Source organism: Pyxicephalus adspersus, chromosome 9 (genome assembly GCF_032062135.1).
Source record: "Pyxicephalus adspersus chromosome 9, UCB_Pads_2.0, whole genome shotgun sequence".
Lineage (NCBI taxonomy): Eukaryota > Metazoa > Chordata > Amphibia > Anura > Pyxicephalidae > Pyxicephalus > Pyxicephalus adspersus.
The window spans coordinates 56,346,672-56,363,954 of NC_092866.1; the positions used below are offsets into that span (position 1 = coordinate 56,346,672).

Here is a 17,283-nt window from a genome sequence, read left to right on the forward strand (position 1 = left end):
ATGAAAATAACTGCCAAGTGTTGAAATAATGAATTGATTTGTCTTTTAAATAAAAAGAATTTGCCACGTTACACACGAAGATGTTCTTGGTCCGAAGCACACAAAGGAGTATTTATCTGTGGATATTCTCTTAAACACTGTGATTATTGTCCTGCATCCCGCAGCTCATACACTGCAGCCTTTGAATCTGAGCTCACTATTAGTTTCACGGAGTCACGCAACACAAACTGGGTATGGCCCAAAAAACAGTTCATCCACAAACATAGGCAGATGATGGTCGCAAGACAAAGGATCCTCCTAATAAAGCTGGCAAGGAATCCTAACTTATCATACAAAAATTATTTTATCACCATTCTATTAAAATCCAAGTAGAATGGATTCAAAATCCAGTAGAAGCTCATTTGTTATCATATATTATTGATTAGTATTGATCAATTAAACCTTATACTGGAAAATGAGAGTTAAATGGCCATTCATGATATCTCATGCCAATAGTGTTACCCACTCAATTTATGTAATTGGTGGATTGGCCAATCAAGACTAGAATGATCAAAGTTCTCCAACTGTTTGTGAAGGCAACAGCGTTTAGTAAACTGGAATAGCAAAATAAAACATGGCGTATACAATGCAGTTTATCATTTGCATTTTTGTTTTTCCGAATGCCCATGTACCAGTTGATTGGCAGTTGATCCCAAAAGTAAATTACCCTTTTTTTACTAGGGATGGGGGAAAATGGGATTTTTTTTCCTAAATTGTTGAGCAAAATAAGTTTAATTATAAAGGCTCTGAACGTGGCGTGCTTACCAAATTGATTATGAAATCAATGGGATCTGTGGGCACATATGCAAAGTAATAAAACAAAAAACATGTTGTTTTTCTGTAAATCCACAGGAAAGTATAGATGGGGAAAGATAACCCACATGGGGTCCCCCTGATACCAGCAATTTTGGTAACAATACAATGTTTACATGATTTTTAATAAATTCAAACAAATGTGCAATGTAAGTTCATAAAGTTACAAAAATTAGCCCAATTTTGCAAAAATTCAATAGTATTGACCTGACCATCCTAAGAAATAGTAGCCTATAGTTAAAGAAAAACAAAACACGCTGAGGTGCAATGCTTATCTTCTCTCTGACATTGTCTGTTCGTAATAAGGACATCTGGTAGGACATCTTGTGGCTCAAAACTTTGGACACTTGGGTTGGATTGTTTGGGTTGAAGCTATCAGAGGACATCTTTGGGCTCAAAATTTTGGTTATTTGGGTTTGTTTGTTTTTGTTTGAACAATCAGGAGAATATCCTCTGGCCCAAAAATGTGGTCATTTGGGTTGGAACAGTCAGGAGGACATCTTGTAGCCCAAAATGTGGGGCATTTCAGTTAGGTTGTTTGAATTAGGACAATTGGGAGGTCATCTTGTGGATTGTTTGGAATGAAACAATCAGGAGAACATCCAAAATATTAGTATAGTATTATAGTATTGGATTAGTCATTTTTGTTTCCTATATCCTATAGCAGAGTTAACATTACTATGAAGTCACACAGCTGTATTGTCACCTTTGAACAGTGTAGTGTACAGTTTTAATAAACTTTAAAGGCCACTCCAGCTTTACAAATTTTGTGAAAAATGCAGCCTGTGCCTTGGTAAATTAAAACAAATAACCCCAAAGGACAATGCTAACCCTCTGTCTGGCTTTGTTTGTCCATGAAATGACCATAGACTCTGGATTGTAAAGACTAAAAAAATTGGCAACAATTTGGAGTTTTTGGGTTGGCTTTTTTGGGCTGGAACCATCACCGAGCCTGGAGCCCAGAACTGAGCTTTAAGTGAGTGAACTAATTGAATCAATGCGCGTTACTGCAACACAAAAGTGTGAAGCCAGCCGGAATCTCGAGTTTTGATTGGAACATTCAATAACATTGACTTGTGCTAAAGATTTCTATGCCAAATGTTCTGGCACAAAAACCAGAGAATAAGCCACCCACCAGAACAAAAACAGAAGCTGTCTGACAGACACTGATATGGAAAAGTCATTTATAGTCAGTAAGGTTTTAATTAAAAAGGGTTGCAGATCTTCAAAAATAATCTTACGCAATTATTCTAAATACAAACTTGGTGAGATTCTTCTTTAAATGTTTCTTATGACCGGCATAGAAGAGCAACAAAATCTCATTGAAACTCTGAAGAAGAATGAAGATGTATAATCAAGGAACAGCGAACCTGCTCCATAGCCTGCTAGGTATTCCGGTGTTTGACTTGTACTCTTAGTAGGTCAGGTGTGTCAGTGTGTGACGGAGCGAGTCGACAGGAACTGACATGTGATGCTGGGGCTGCGAATCTCTAGATCTGCAGTTTATCAGTCCCCTATCTGTGCTGCAAATACAAGACTTCATCAAAGGGTGAATTAAAGTTTGCTATGAAAATGAAACTATAAAGCTGAATTTTGGCCAAAACTTTCTTTTTTTGTTTTGAGTAGAGTATGGAAATGGATTGAACAGTGGTTGGAGTTCTTTATACAGGGAGCCTCAAGTGTGACCCCCCCCCCCAGTACCACCATAGGGTCACACAGAATATTTGGAAACGTTAATGGTCACAGACTCCGAACATGTAGCAAATGATGTAGGAGATCCTGAACCGGAGATGGTCAGTGACTCTAAACACGCAACAGAAGAAGGTCAAAGACTCCAAACATCAAGCAGATAGAATCTCTGGACATGCAACAGGTGATAGTTGGAGATAGTCAGAGATGCCAAACATGAAACACAAGATGAACAGAGACTGTGAAAATGCTACAGGAGATTGTCAGAGCCTCCAGACATACAACAGGAGATAGTCAGAAACTTTAAATATGCAACAAGGATGGCCAAAGGCTCCAAACATTCAACTGGTAATGCAAGAGGCTCTGAATATGCAATAGGGGACAATCAGAAACCAGAAGGCCAGTGATTTCAACCATGAAACAGGAAAGGACCACAGACTCTAAACATGATATGAGAATTGTCACAGGCTCAACACATCCAGATGGAAATAGTCAGGGAGTCTGAACATGCAACACAAGATGGTCAGAGTTTCCAAACAAGCAACACTTGATGCACTGAGTCACTGACCATGCAACAGGAGGTGGTCAGAGACTCTAAATATGCAACAGGAATAGTCAGACTCCAAGCATGACACAGGAGATGTGGGAGACTCCACAGATTCAATAGAAGATCATAAATTCCAAATATGAAACCGAAGAAGGTCAGAGGCTCTGTACACGCAACAGCAGATTGCCGAAAATGTAACTTTAGATAATCAAAAACTCAAAGCATGCATCACAAGATAGAGAGAGGTTGCAAACATGCAATGTACTGTATGATGGACGGAAACTCCATCATACAGGAGAGGGTGAAAGACTCCAAACATCCAGCAGGAGTCCGAAACTCTGTACATGCAACAGGATAGGGTCAAATACTACATACATGCAATACATAAAGGCAGAGGCTCAGACATGCTGCATGAGATGGTCAGAGACTCTGGACATGTAGCACAAGATGGTCAGAGGTTCCAAACACATTACACTAGATGCACTGAGTCATTGAGCATGCAGAACCAGTTGGTCAGAGACTCTAAACATGCAACAGGAATAGCCACATATGCCAAGTATGACAGAGAGGATGTCAGAGACTCTACAGATGCAATAGAAGGTCATAAACTCCAAGTAAGTAACAGAAGGAGGCCAAAAATGTCACTTGAGATGGTCAGAGACTGCAAACATGCATCACAAGGTAGAGGTTGGAAAAATGCAATATACTATAAAGCAAGCATAAACTATAGACATGCAACATGAGATGGTCAAAAACTCCAAACATACTATGGAAGTTACTGAGATAAGATTTATTTGGGTTCCTCTCTAGGCTCCTGCCTACCAGCCCTTAGGCTTGGTCAATATTATCATATCATCAATAATACACAAAACAAGGGAATTTGGCATCTATCTTATAGAAGGTTGTTGCTGATATTATTAGGTGACAGGGTCTCTTTAAAAATTGCTTTTGCTGCAGGATGAAAAAAATGAAATAAAAAGAGAAGAGGTACAGATAGCACATAAAAAAGTCAAACAGTGTCAAAGCAACAAACCAAACATTTATCTACCCCATCTGAAAAATTTTTCCAGAGCATAATAAACATGTGGTAAGGTAAGGGCCCCAATGACAATACAATGGATACCACGTGGTACTGAAAGGCATGGTGGGTACCAGGAAGTTTTATGTTGCTGGTTTTGATACCATGGGAGAATATTTCCCCATACATCCTGTCCAGGTATTATGTCAGGGTGTCACCAATACAGAAAATAAGGGTAGATATTTCCAGAAGGTGTCCCCACCCTGTGTACCTGATTTTTTTACTACTTTCCCTTCCACTGGAGAGATAACCTCACACTTTGTGTCCATAACAGGTAGACAGGGAATGTAAAATATCTGAAAAAAACTGAAACACAAAGGGGAATATTCTCAAATATTCTCCTAATGTCTTTGATGGGAACCTGCTGATAAGGTACATATCAGGCAGCCTCTAATTGGCTGGTAGTTGTCAGAGGAGGTACTACCCTGACAACTACCAGCCAATGGTAACCCTGTCAGCTCTTTACCTTTACCTCTTTACCACCAACCATTGTCCAGTTGTGTTCTTCGTACCATATCAGAAATAAGGAAAGCAGGGCGGACACCATGTGCTATAGATGATAAAGCCAAACAATCCCGTATTGTCATGTCAAGGCAGAAAGTAGGTGCCCACTATATTCTTGGCACATCAACAGTTATAGTGAGTTTAATGGGATAAAACACGGTGAAAGATGAATGTATTGAAGGGATGATCCCAGTGTCACCATAGCTGTTGGCTCCATCAGCCAATCATAGGCTAGCAAGCTTGGAAAATGTGAACTTGTATGACCCTTGGATGATCTCGGGACACCAATCATAGGGGAAAAAAAAGAACAGGTATTGTTGGAAACATGCTTGATTTACCACTATTCAAAAAACAGCTGGTATGATACCATAGATGACAACACTGTTTAAAATTTTGATGTGTTAGGTGGTGGAGGAGCCACTTGACCCAGATATTATCTTCAGCTATTGAGCTCTGTAAACAGATTTTATTTTTCTCATCCATCTGCCTGAAAATAGCAAACATAAAATACATGCAATACGTCATATTCGACTTACTAAAAAATGATACAAAAACATTTTCAGTGACTTGAACAAAACAACGTGAGAAAACATTTTCAGAGACACTTTACATTTCCTTTAAATAATGACAGCTTGTGGTTTCTGTAAAGCTGCTGCCAGCGGATGTTGATGATATTTCTGACTGATAAAACAACATAGAATAAAAGGATTTTTTGTAATGAAACAGCAGGAAGTGACAAGCGGAGTGTTCACAACTAGAACCGTTACAGCGCCCTTTATCATTTTCTGTCAAGACAAAATGTCTATCTGAGCTTTATATTACTGGACACAGTTTGATTTCAGATCGGTTGCTTTGTAGCCTCTTCTAGACATTTGTTTACTTTGACATCTTCATGATCGGGGGTGGACAATGACCAACAGCGGGCCCCTGTGCTGAACTGACTTGGGGGCCACCTTCGTAAACTGACTCTGGCTCCCGTTGGCTGAGAAAGGTCCGGGGCCCTCATGCATCAGCCCATCTTGCACCCCCCTATCTCTGCACCTGTTCATATCTGTTGACTCTGTTGATGGAACATTTGGCAATGCCCATTCTTTGGCTAACATTTGGCTGGTAACGGCTCTGCCATTTGGTGGTTGTTAGGGAGCTCCTCTAGCTGAATGTTGGCTTTGCTGGTCATTGGGTGCACAGCGACGACCAGGTAAATGATGGCTATCAAGGAGATATTGATCAAATGCAAAGGCCATGCCCCCATTGACCGGGGTAACTTCACCAGCTTCCATCCTTCCATCTTAGTACCCTGGTATTTTTTTTCTAAAGGAGGCATTGCAGGGATTTTACTATCATTTGGTCTTTATCATCAGCATTCATAAATCATTCCTTACAATTTTGTATCCCTTGCTAATAAACATCTGTGGAGCTTTGTTCAGATTCCCCTTGACTTCAATTAAAGTGTTGGCTGGGAAATTCTTATTTTGTCCGCATTTGGCTGAACCACAGCAGATCTGACTTTTTAGAAGTTTCTTCATCCCTAGTACTGAGATCTCTCTCTAAATATTGGTGTTCATCCTACAATTCTGACTCAATACCAGGGTCAAGGAAGTATTCTTCCCCTCATTGGACAAGAAATGGCCGTTATTACCCGGGGGGTTTGCTATGCCTTTGAATCCAAGGTGCCGGGTTTGGGGATGAACACATTGATTAGCATAGCAGATGAATATGCTGGTTCTTATAAATGGTATTTTATATGAGAATCTCACGTTTCTTATATATGATCCGTGGAAGTGTCAGTACAGTTTGCAGACAATCACACAATGGGGGCAGATGGAATTCATGACTAAGGCTGTTTATTCTGAAACATACGAGCAGGTTCCTACTTGGACTCTATGGAATAATATCACGTATTGTGGAAGAATTTGGGAAGTAATATAATTAGAACAAACTGGTTTAGGGAAGATGTTAAGGCAGTGTTTCTCAACCAGGGTTCTTCTAAAGGTTGCTAGTGAGCAGTTTGTGCCTTTCGGGTCGGTTTAAATGATATTTTTGGCTATCTGTAAGGGTGACATTCTTCCCAATGGCCAGCAATGTAAGAGGAATTCTTCTTACTGACCACCATGCTAATATACTGTGAGCTAAAGATATAGGAATTATTAAAGGGGTTCCCTGATGACTCGAAAGTTATTTCAAGGGTTCCCCTATTTTAAGAAGGTTGAGAAAGGGTTTGTTACGGTGTTGTTTCTGCAAATGAAAAAATTGCAGCTTTATGACGTTTGTAATTTATTACCATGTAAATAACAGACTACAAAAAAGTCTTAGAATGGGTGGGACAATGACAAATTTAGAGAGACAAACTGCAATGGGCTGTCAATGTACAAGGTACATGTGCCATTTCTGGCTGGCAGGACAAAGCGTGTTAGTGTGTTGGCACAACATTGCCCTGAATTACAACTCATATCTGTCAGCAAGGTGAGCTGTTAGATGGCATCAATCAGAAAGAACGGCATGCACAGCAGCAATGCATATAATGAGAGTTGGTATGTGTTGAGTACATTAACACAACACAATAGTGTGAATGGACTCCTAAAAAAAGAATAGGAAAAAGCGAAAAGGGAGCAATGTGCTGCGTGTAAAGTCTAACTGAACAGCACAAATGCCAATGCAATAAAAAACTAGTTTCTACCTTTTAATTACATCTCAGTAATGCAGAACTCCTGCAACCTCATTGCAGCCACCTTTTATCTTATATACACCGCAGCAATGGCTGCATAGCATTTCTCAGTGCTAATAACCTGGTGGTGGTAACGGAGGACCATACTTGTTCAATGTGCTAGTTTATATCTAATACATATATATGGGCAGCATGGTGGCTCAGAGGTAAGTCCTCTGTGCAATGCTGGGTTCCAGGTTTAAATCTGGGCCAAAACACTATCTGCATGGAGTTTGCAGGTCCTCCCTGTGTGCGTATGTGTTTCCTCCCCAAAAAAACATGCAGTTGGGTTAATTGGCTACCCCCCAAAATGTATCTTAAACTGTATTAAAAAGACATAATAATCAGGTAGGGACATTAGATTGTGTTCTCCTTTGAGGGACACTTAGTGACATGACTATGTACTTTGTGCAGTGCTGTGTAATATGATGGTGCCATATAAATAATGTGTAATCATATATAAGTACTATATTTGCTAGAAGTCTCCATGCACTGACAACACAGGAGCACAATTGGGAGACAGCATCAGAATGTTGTCACCCTATACCAAGGACCGTCACAGTAGGATCATGAGGTATTATTTTAAAAAATGTAAAAAGACTTTCAAAATTGCATCAACATATTACAGCCTATGTGATAATTTTGCGCTTAGGTTTACATCTACTTTCAGTAACTTTCAAGTTGCAGAAATGTTTTAATAATCTCCAATGGTTTTGTAGTCTCCCTGGCATCAGAAAAAAATTGCAGCGGTTTAACCCTTGAAAGGGCCACATGTTTCTTGCTTGCTTAAAAGATGGAAGCTGAAACCTCAACGTTTCCTGTGTCAGATTACTTGTATGGAAACTCCTTCAAGTTTCCACTAAGGGACACCCCTTCCTCATTGTGGGCTGCTCAGATGGGGCACTAAAACTTGGGTTGTCAGCCTGCTAAATCTGACTTCTCTGCCTCTCTCCCTCTCTATGGGTGTGACTTTGACTCCCTCCCAGTTATGACACAACTCCAGTTTCTTTGAATCAGAAGAATAACTCCAACAAAGTTACAAGGTTCTTTAATTGCACAGTGGCTGCTTTTTGTGCCTCTTGTGGGAGCCCCGAAATTTCCGAGCTACAAAAATGTCCAAGCTGGTGTGGCTGCTCTGTTTTGGATTATGCTGCTGGATCAGTGTTTCCCAGGCACATTATGGTAAGAGAAACTATTTCTTTTATTCATATACATTGAGCTTTGATAAAACAGTTTATTCACTTCAAAAAATGTTTTAAAAAATTACACACCCTTTGTATAAGGCAACATTTATGGCTACAATGTTTGGATAGTTCCAGCAAACAGATGAGCCACCGCATTACAATAACTCTTTTGTTGGTCCGCTTTTTGGTTTAGGATTTACTTATAGGATATATACGTAGACAACAGTGCCTTTTTTTTTTGGTCTCGTGCTGATGGGAAATTGGACGTTGAGTTTGTTTTCCCAGGAGAATGGCACAATCTTTAACTTAATACCATTCCTTTTTGGGATTTTCTCAGCCAGAGGCATTTGGGTCTCATGTACCTTGTCAGGCTTATGCAGACTCTTTCAGTACCAGAACTCTGTAGCCTAATTTCCAACTCATCAGAGCTTATTCCATCTTTAGGGGGAATACAAGTACCAGCAATCTGTGTTGGGTATTTTTCCTGTAGTATTTTGCACAATTTTGCTGCTTCCAGAGCAATATTTCTATTTTCTATTGTGAACACGAGAATGTGCTGCAGAGGTGGGAGTATCCGCAGCTGGAAGCGTGTTGCATGTGGATGCACGTGTTCCATATGGAAACTCCATTGTAGGATTGCTAAGCTGTGATGGGTTTGTGTCAGACTTAGGGAAGGTCCAGAGTGGCGGTCCAGTCCTTGTTCCATCCGGAAGGATTTGGAGCAATTTAACTCATTTTGGCAGCGTGGAAAACAATGGCAACTTGCAGTCTCTTTTATTAGCAGCCAGATTGGATTGTGATTGGCTAGTTCAAGTTATGATTCTTTGTTTGTTGCATTTTTAACATATTAGGTCAGGGTCTGTCTATTCTTCTGCAGCAAAACACATAGATTTTAATGCCTAAAATATATTTCAAGCACATATTTTTCCCATATTTTGATGCTGGCTCACATCTCTATGGTATAACGTTTGGGAAGTTAAATATTTACAAGCCCCTTTAAAACTAATTTTCTAGTTTTGATGGCTGGGTATGAGTATGAACGGGCCCTAATAGTGGCCAAATGATGAACTTGTTTGAGCATTGGTGGCTGCCTGTGGACTAGTTATGTTAACATCCTCCTCCACCTCTAACTGATGGATGGAATTATCATTGCATGAAGACATTGTCCAACAGGGTGGACTAACAAATGCTAATCTTTCCTTTTACTATGGAGAAAAGTTGTGGAATTCTTCTCTGACCATGGACAGCTGACATCTATCAGCTAGGAGGATGATTGTGGGTATGATTCACTATAGAATAAACAGCCAGCTGCAATTCCAGCCCGTGCTTGGTCAACTCAAGTCTGACCGTGTCTGATGATATCCACATACAACACATGCAACTAGTAATGTGGCTGATCTGTCCTCACTTTGTTTGGGTTTTTTGGCTTAGCCATTGTCAGCGAGACCACAAACATGCTAACAAATTTCAATCACTTAACAAGGAGATTGTTAAGTGATAAGAGGAAAAGAAACAAATTATTAAAGGAAAGGAAGGATTTACGACAGCTAGAAATGATTAGCTATTGTTGATAGAATTGGCACTGTCTTAAACATGAAAGACATTTCCCGGGACAGTCTAAACTATGTACCCGTATTGTAAGATCCGTGGGAAACAATGTAAAGAAACGTTGAATATGGAAGCTGCCAAGGTGTGTAGCTTTAAGGCTGTCCAACCCAAGCCATGCATTGAAACACATCCACATTTGCTGTAAATCTAGTCACCTGGTACCCATACTACATCGTAAATGGCATTAAAGAAATATGGCATGTCGGCCACATATAGGTGCCATAAAGTGGGTGGTGACAGTTCGAAGCAATGTGAAAGATTCCAAAGCAAAAACAGAATTCCAGCTAAATTGCTAATATACATTTGTAATAATTCTGCCTGCGAAAATATATGATTCCATTCAACTGACGTTCAGGTTCACCTGTCTTCGTTGGATCGAGTATAAAAAAAGCCGCAAGGGTAAATACCCCCATAGACAGAAAGGGCTAACTGCTACCATAAAAAGCTGAAGTGCCATCGGAGAGGTTGCAGACAGATTGCTACCTCCACATTATTACATTTTCCCAGAAACCTTTCCCTATGATGTGTCAATAGGGTAATGGGTGTATACTATAGAACAAAGGATGATCAAGTAATAGCAATTTATTAATACCACTATTTTAAAAAATTAATGCTGCTCTTTGATTTGGGTGGTGCCCATAGGCAGATGCATACATTTCCCTGGTACAATTTGGTGAGCTTGAGACTCTCCCTTACGCTTGGTATAGCACCACACAAGATGATAATTTAATTATCATTATAATATTATGAGCAGGCTGAGTTTATTAAACCTGAAGAATCGTTCTGTCCATAATTTGCTTCAGCTATGTTGCATATGGGTAAAATTACCCCTTGGGTTCTTCCTTCATTAATGCCAGCCCAGCCCATCACCACGCTCTAAAGTTTAGGGTGGTGTCTTTGCTAAAGTTTTTATTTATTATATAATAAATTGTTAAAAACTCACAAAAAAGCCATGGGAAAGACTGGCAGAGCTGGAAATATGGAGCTTTTTTGGATTTGAGACACACGATGCATGAGCTACTTCAGTACCATTACCCACAATTGCATTAAAATATAAAAAATATGTTTTAAACATTTGACTTTAAAAATAGAACAATCCAAAAAAGAGCATAGTTCAAGAAGAGGTCCTAAGACTACATAAATCATGAAACAAGGGTGCCCTTTTGGAGTGGGTGACTTAGGGATGTGCCCTGCCCTACCAATGTCAGCAATGGGAATATATAGTCATGGAATCCAAGGAATGTTTTTGCCACAAATTGCCCAATGGAGAATGAAATGGAGCCTGGAATCAAGTAACACTGAGGAAGGAGAATGTGGAGCTCTACTCTAATCATTTGGGTCTTATCTGCCATCTCCCAGGCCTTTTAGCTGTGACATTAATAGCAGTGAGCGCAGTGATTGATTCAGTGCTGGCAGATTAAAGAGGTGTGTTTGTTCCAGCAGAGGGGATCCGCCTGCTTATCATACTTGAATATCTGATTTATTTATTTATAAATCATTACATATTCTATATGCTTTAAAGAATGCATTAAAGAATATGGCTGTGTTCAATTGTGCAATTTAAATTATATACCTACTTCCTGTGACCCAAAGGAAATTATAGTCTACTATTACTGGTAATTTCTAGTTTTATATCTGAAGATATTACAAAAAACTGTACATTAAAGGCCAATTCCAGAAAAAAACATTCTAGTAAGGAATGTAAGGAAGGGTTCTGTTTAGCTTTTGCTGTTCACTAGCTGATTTTATACCTTTCAAGGTTAGTAACTAACCACTGGCTCGACTGCAAAAAGCTTCTGATCTGGCTCATTGCACTCCGGCAAATCAATCAGATATGAGAATGAATCACTGCTCTCCGGGTATTGCAATGCCTACAGTAGGTCACCTATGACACATTCCATGCTGAAGAGTTCCAAAGGAGGTGACCCCTGTTACTGTTTAGAAGAATTTTTTGGAGTGCTCTGTGTTCCTTTTAGGGATGAAATGCTTCCCCAGCTCCGACAGCTGTCATTTAGACAGAAATTTACATAGGCAATGCAACCAGTATCCTGGTTTGAACTGAACCTTGAACCCCAAGCTCTGGATTCTGGGTTCAACATATTTATTGCAACATAATAATTAAAAATCCTCATTACTTTTCAGGAAATTATACCAGCCAATTAGCTATCATCTGTGTTTGGATGCTGGATAAAATGTATTGGGCCCTCTGTGTCCTCCAGGGTTGCTGGTCCTGCATTGTACCGGATCGGATGGGTTGGGCAGTGGGAATCTGGAATTAGATTATCTGCTTATCCGTCATTTCCTAGGCAAAGGCATTTTAATCTACAATTAAAGTATAGAAGTTTGTTCAGCTTTAAGCTGCCATTACTAATTTTCTTCTGAAAACCACTTGGTCCCAGCTCCGAAATTGGACATAAAGAAACCATTGGAAGAATAGCACATTAATGCAATTTTCACAGTTCAGAAATGGCAGCCTATTTATTTTTAAAGCTCAGGATTCTAACAGGAGAATGTTATGTGCCAATAATAAAATATATCGGAACAGGGTGCAGTTTAACATCTTCAGTGCTTTGTACTGTCTAATGCTAAACAGGACCAGGGTTTGGGGTCAGTGATCTCTGTTTATAGAACTGGCCCTGGTTGTGGTATATAGTCTGCACACATGTGCTGCAGCTACTTTGGCTGGGGATGGGAAGGGGAGGCTGGGGAAGTTTTGGCTGGAACAGAGCCCCTTTGTCATGCTGCATGCCTTGAGGTATATTTAAGGAATTAGATACACTGCCCTCAGCTTTTGGCGTTCCTCTCTATCAGTTCCTTGGGAGTAGGAGCACATGGCAGGGGAAAGCCTGTAAAAAGGCATGTGAGTTGAGATGCAGAATGACTGAGGAAAGTAGGCTAGCAAAAACATTACAGCTATGGGATCAGGCTACAAATGGGCACTTGAGACAAGTCAAGGAGGAACTCCCAACTGTTCTTCATTTGATTACATTACATTGTTTATGGTAGATTTATCTTAGATCTATGTTCTACAATAGCATGTTTGGCCAGCTTTAGTGACTGTGCACTTGAATTTAGCTGCGGCACAGGAACTGAATATGGCACTGTGCAGGGGGACCAATGGGCAACAGGAAAAGCCAAAATAGTGAATAGGTCAGTGCTCGTAATACTAAACATTTGGACAGTAAGAGTTCCTTACTGTCTTCTGATATCTACAGATATCAGAAGACAGTAAGGAACTCTGTACCTCAATGCATATTTTACTTTTTGCAACTGCTTTATATTTTGTAAGCCAAAAACTGATGCCTCAAAGGCTTAATATAGCCGTGATGGGATGGTTTCCAGTCTTCTTCGAAATTCATCTAAAAAGGTCTTGTTAACAAACTCTGAAGAGCTTCTTTCAAGAATGCATACAGTGATTTCTTGTCTTACCACTTCTGAAGATGAGTGCAATTGTTTTAGAGTGAAAGTGAAATGAATCAATAAATGTATGTTTGTGTGTGGATTTGTCTTCACTACTAACACCAATGACACCAAGGACTATTGTTGACTATTTATCTTACCTAACATACTAATAGTGAAGATGTTACGTACCCCTAACCTCAACCCAACACCAAACATATTTTTAGACTTTAATCCTGAACCTCAACATATAACATCCCTAAATCACCCCCTAACCCCAGCCCCCAATACAGAACCTTAGCCTAACCCCTAAGCTTTTTCATCAGCACCTAATACTTGGCTAACCCCTACACCTAACCCTTAACTGCAACCCCTCCACAAAACCTCAACTTAACCCCTACACCTAACTCCTAACCTCCATAGTTAATACATAATACTTGCCTAACCCCTACATCTAACCCCTAACTGTAACAGCTACACAAAACCTCAAATTAACCCCAACTTTTTATCCTTATTTCAGGATCTAATACAAAACCTTAGCATAAACCCTACACCTAACCCTCATCCACAATGCCTACACAGAACCTCAACCTAACCCCTACACCTAACCAATAACCTCAGCTTCTAATACTAAATCCCAGTTCTTATGCTACATCTGACCACTAAACCCCAAAGCAACCCCTACAACTAACCTCAATCTCGAATCGAATTTAATCCCTATGCCTAACCCTTAGCAAGAAGCCATAATACCAAACAGTGCTTCAACCTAACCCCCAACACTAAACTCTTAACTTCAACCCTTAACACAGATCTTCAGCCTAACCTCAACATCTAAACCTCAACTCCTAGAACCTAAACTTAAATGTTACAGCTAATGTCTAACCTCATTGTGTAATACAAAACAACCTAACTACTCCACCATCCCTTAACCTTGATGCCTAAACCTTAACCCAACACATATCCCTTACCTATGACTAGAGTCAGGAGTAGACATAAGGACGTGCAATGTGTACCATTCCATGGGGGCTCTGGAATGTCCTCTGCCAACAGGAGCTCCTACAGGGGCCCCATGTGAGTTCTGCATAGGTGTCCACTGTTGGCTTCCAGTAGAGTGCAACTGTTACTGGAAATAACGAGTCCAGTAGACACGCACCTATGTGTATTTGAGGTTCTTGAGGTCAGCAGTCTTATCATTATATATATGAACATCTAAAAATGGTCATGCCAAGATACAATGTTCTAAATAACAGTTGGTGAAAAGCATGGGCCAACAATATTAATCCATTATGAGATTGATGACACAATAATGCAGGCCGTAATAAATATTAGTATTAGTTTTTTTTAACTTTGAGAGTTGGAGGACTTATCTCAAGTAACATAAGAGAGAGCTGAGAATAATGTATGGATTACGAGCTTCTGGTTGGAAATTGCTGAAATATCTGTGGACGCTAAAAACAGATTACACATCCAATGTGTGGCCCCGATCCAATTCCTACACACCTCTGTCTCATATTACCAAACAGTGCTGAACTTTTTCTCTGTGGCTGATGAGTCTGTTACTGCAGCCCACATTGTGACCCCTACGACTTTACAAATATTACAGTGAACAGACATTTGGTAAGTGTGGCTTGCTCCTGGGGTTTACCACACGTCATTGCTCTCAGCCGTGGTTGAAGCTTCTCAGGGTGCAGAGGTGGTTGAGCGTATGACTGCCATGTATATGATGACTTATGACTCCTGTTTGTTAACACCTTATTATTAATGGGGTTTAGGGAAAGCAGAATAGGTCTAAACATAATTATCATACAGAAGCAGGGATTGATTTTTTTTCCCTTCGGGGCATGTAGAACGTCGCTGTGAAAGACAAATCACTGTGTTCATAAATGGGAATTTTTGTAAAGTCAGCTCCTGCAGGCCAATTAACAAGGAAAACAAGATGATGTCATATGAAAGTGTTTTTGCAAAAAATACCCCTATCGGGGTGCATGCAGCAGCTAGTGTACAGGGTATTTGGGTGCAATGTGTCCCCCCATTAGAAGCATGGATGAAATAATACTGGTTCTATACAGATACCTTCCAATAATGGTAATATCCTTACCTTGTAATCAGCTCTTTAAATCTTTTTGGTTGAGCAAAAGTGAAAGAAGTTTTAATATATTCTAAACCTAGGAACAAAATTTACTATATTATTTTTATTATTATTATTATTATTAATAATATTGTTAATAATAATATTAAACAGGATTTATATAGTGCCAACGTATTACACAGCGCTTTATATCAAATAGGGGTTGCAAATGACAGATTCAGACAATGACACATGAGGAGAGGGCCCTACCCCAAAGAGCTTACAATTTAGGAGGTGGGGAAAGTATCACACAATAGATCTGATTTATTAAAGCTCTTCAAGGCTGGAGAAGATACACTTTCATCAGGGAAGCTGGGTGATCCAGCAAACCTGGATTGGATTTCTTTAACGTGATTTGGTATTTGCTAGCAAATGTTTTGAATCCTGGACCAGATCCATACCAGGTTTTCTGGATCACCTAGGTTCGATTATGAAAGTGTATCTTCTTATTTCCTATCTATCTTATTCAGGATTGGCTGCCTAGAAAACTTGGCGGTGATCATTTTGGTGATCAATTGGCATTTTTACTGAGAATCTGAAGGCTTTAAAAGTGTGCATTGGGCTTTGATTGGCTCATAAGGGTTATGAAAGGTCTATTCAGCTTTTTAGAACCATTTTTGTTTTGTTATAGTTTGACGACTTGAGTGTCTTTTTCATCTCAGTGAATTATTGAGACAATAGAAACATCTGCACGACAATCCAGTGAATGCGTTCAATAGCTGACCCATACAAATTAATGGAACAGATTAATAGATTTTTTTTTTTCAAAGGGAGGGAGTATTTCAGACATCCGTAATCCTCGATGATAAACTGTGTTGTATAACCAGTAAGAACATGTGAAAGAACTGGCTAAACCACATGCAAGTGTTGTACGAAATGTTTCATCCTCCATATTATATAATGAAATCAGTCTGGTTCCCTTAGATGTCCGTGTTTGATCCTTGTGTCTGGGATTCCAATAAGTGCTGCATTCCAATCAAAGTGAGATGAGCTGTTTTGTAGACAGCCCAGCTAATAAAGCGACTTTTATTCTTGGTGTCACATTGATCTGCTGCTGAACTGGGGCATTACTTGCTGGGGTGTGAATGCTAATGGATTCCGGATTGGGGAGCTAAATTAAAGACGCCACCATCTTTCATCTGCTGCAAAAAATTTGATCCGATTGCTTTACCAATCAGATGGCTGTTTAATAAAACACCACCAGCAAATATAGCTACATTCTTCCATTGTCTTGTAATAACCAAAAGTACATGGTAAGATGGTAACCCAATGAAAATACATTTAATTTGCCCAGTGATAGCTGCAAGAATCATTTCAGATAGTGTACTGGATTTGCATTAAAACACTGATACTAGGATGTAACAGAAATCAAGAGATGCCCTTTGGCAAAATGCAATGGAGTCAAGAAGGCATTCTGGAGGCTTGTGCAATGGGGCTTTGTTTGGCTCCCAAAGGTATATGGAAGCTCCATTCAGCTATCCTGGGCCTTTTCTTGTACCCAAAAAGGTAATTTTTACAAAGAATTACTTTTTTCTTTTCTAGTTTAGCACTAAAGATGACCCTAATATTATATATTTATATAGCAGCTGC

At 39.6% G+C, this 17,283-nt stretch overlaps 1 protein-coding gene across 1 annotated transcript in view; it reads left to right on the plus strand.

Annotated features, from left to right (window-relative positions):
* Positions 1 to 8,288: 8,288 nt before the first annotated feature.
* The window catches only part of CD44 (CD44 molecule (IN blood group)), a 29,761-nt gene continuing 20,766 nt past the window's right edge, over positions 8,289 to 17,283 (plus strand). Inside the window, exon 1 of the mRNA XM_072421559.1 lies at positions 8,289 to 8,556. Coding sequence (XP_072277660.1) covers positions 8,487 to 8,556 — 70 coding nt within the window. The 5' untranslated portion in view covers positions 8,289 to 8,486. The remainder of the gene's footprint in view (positions 8,557 to 17,283) is intronic.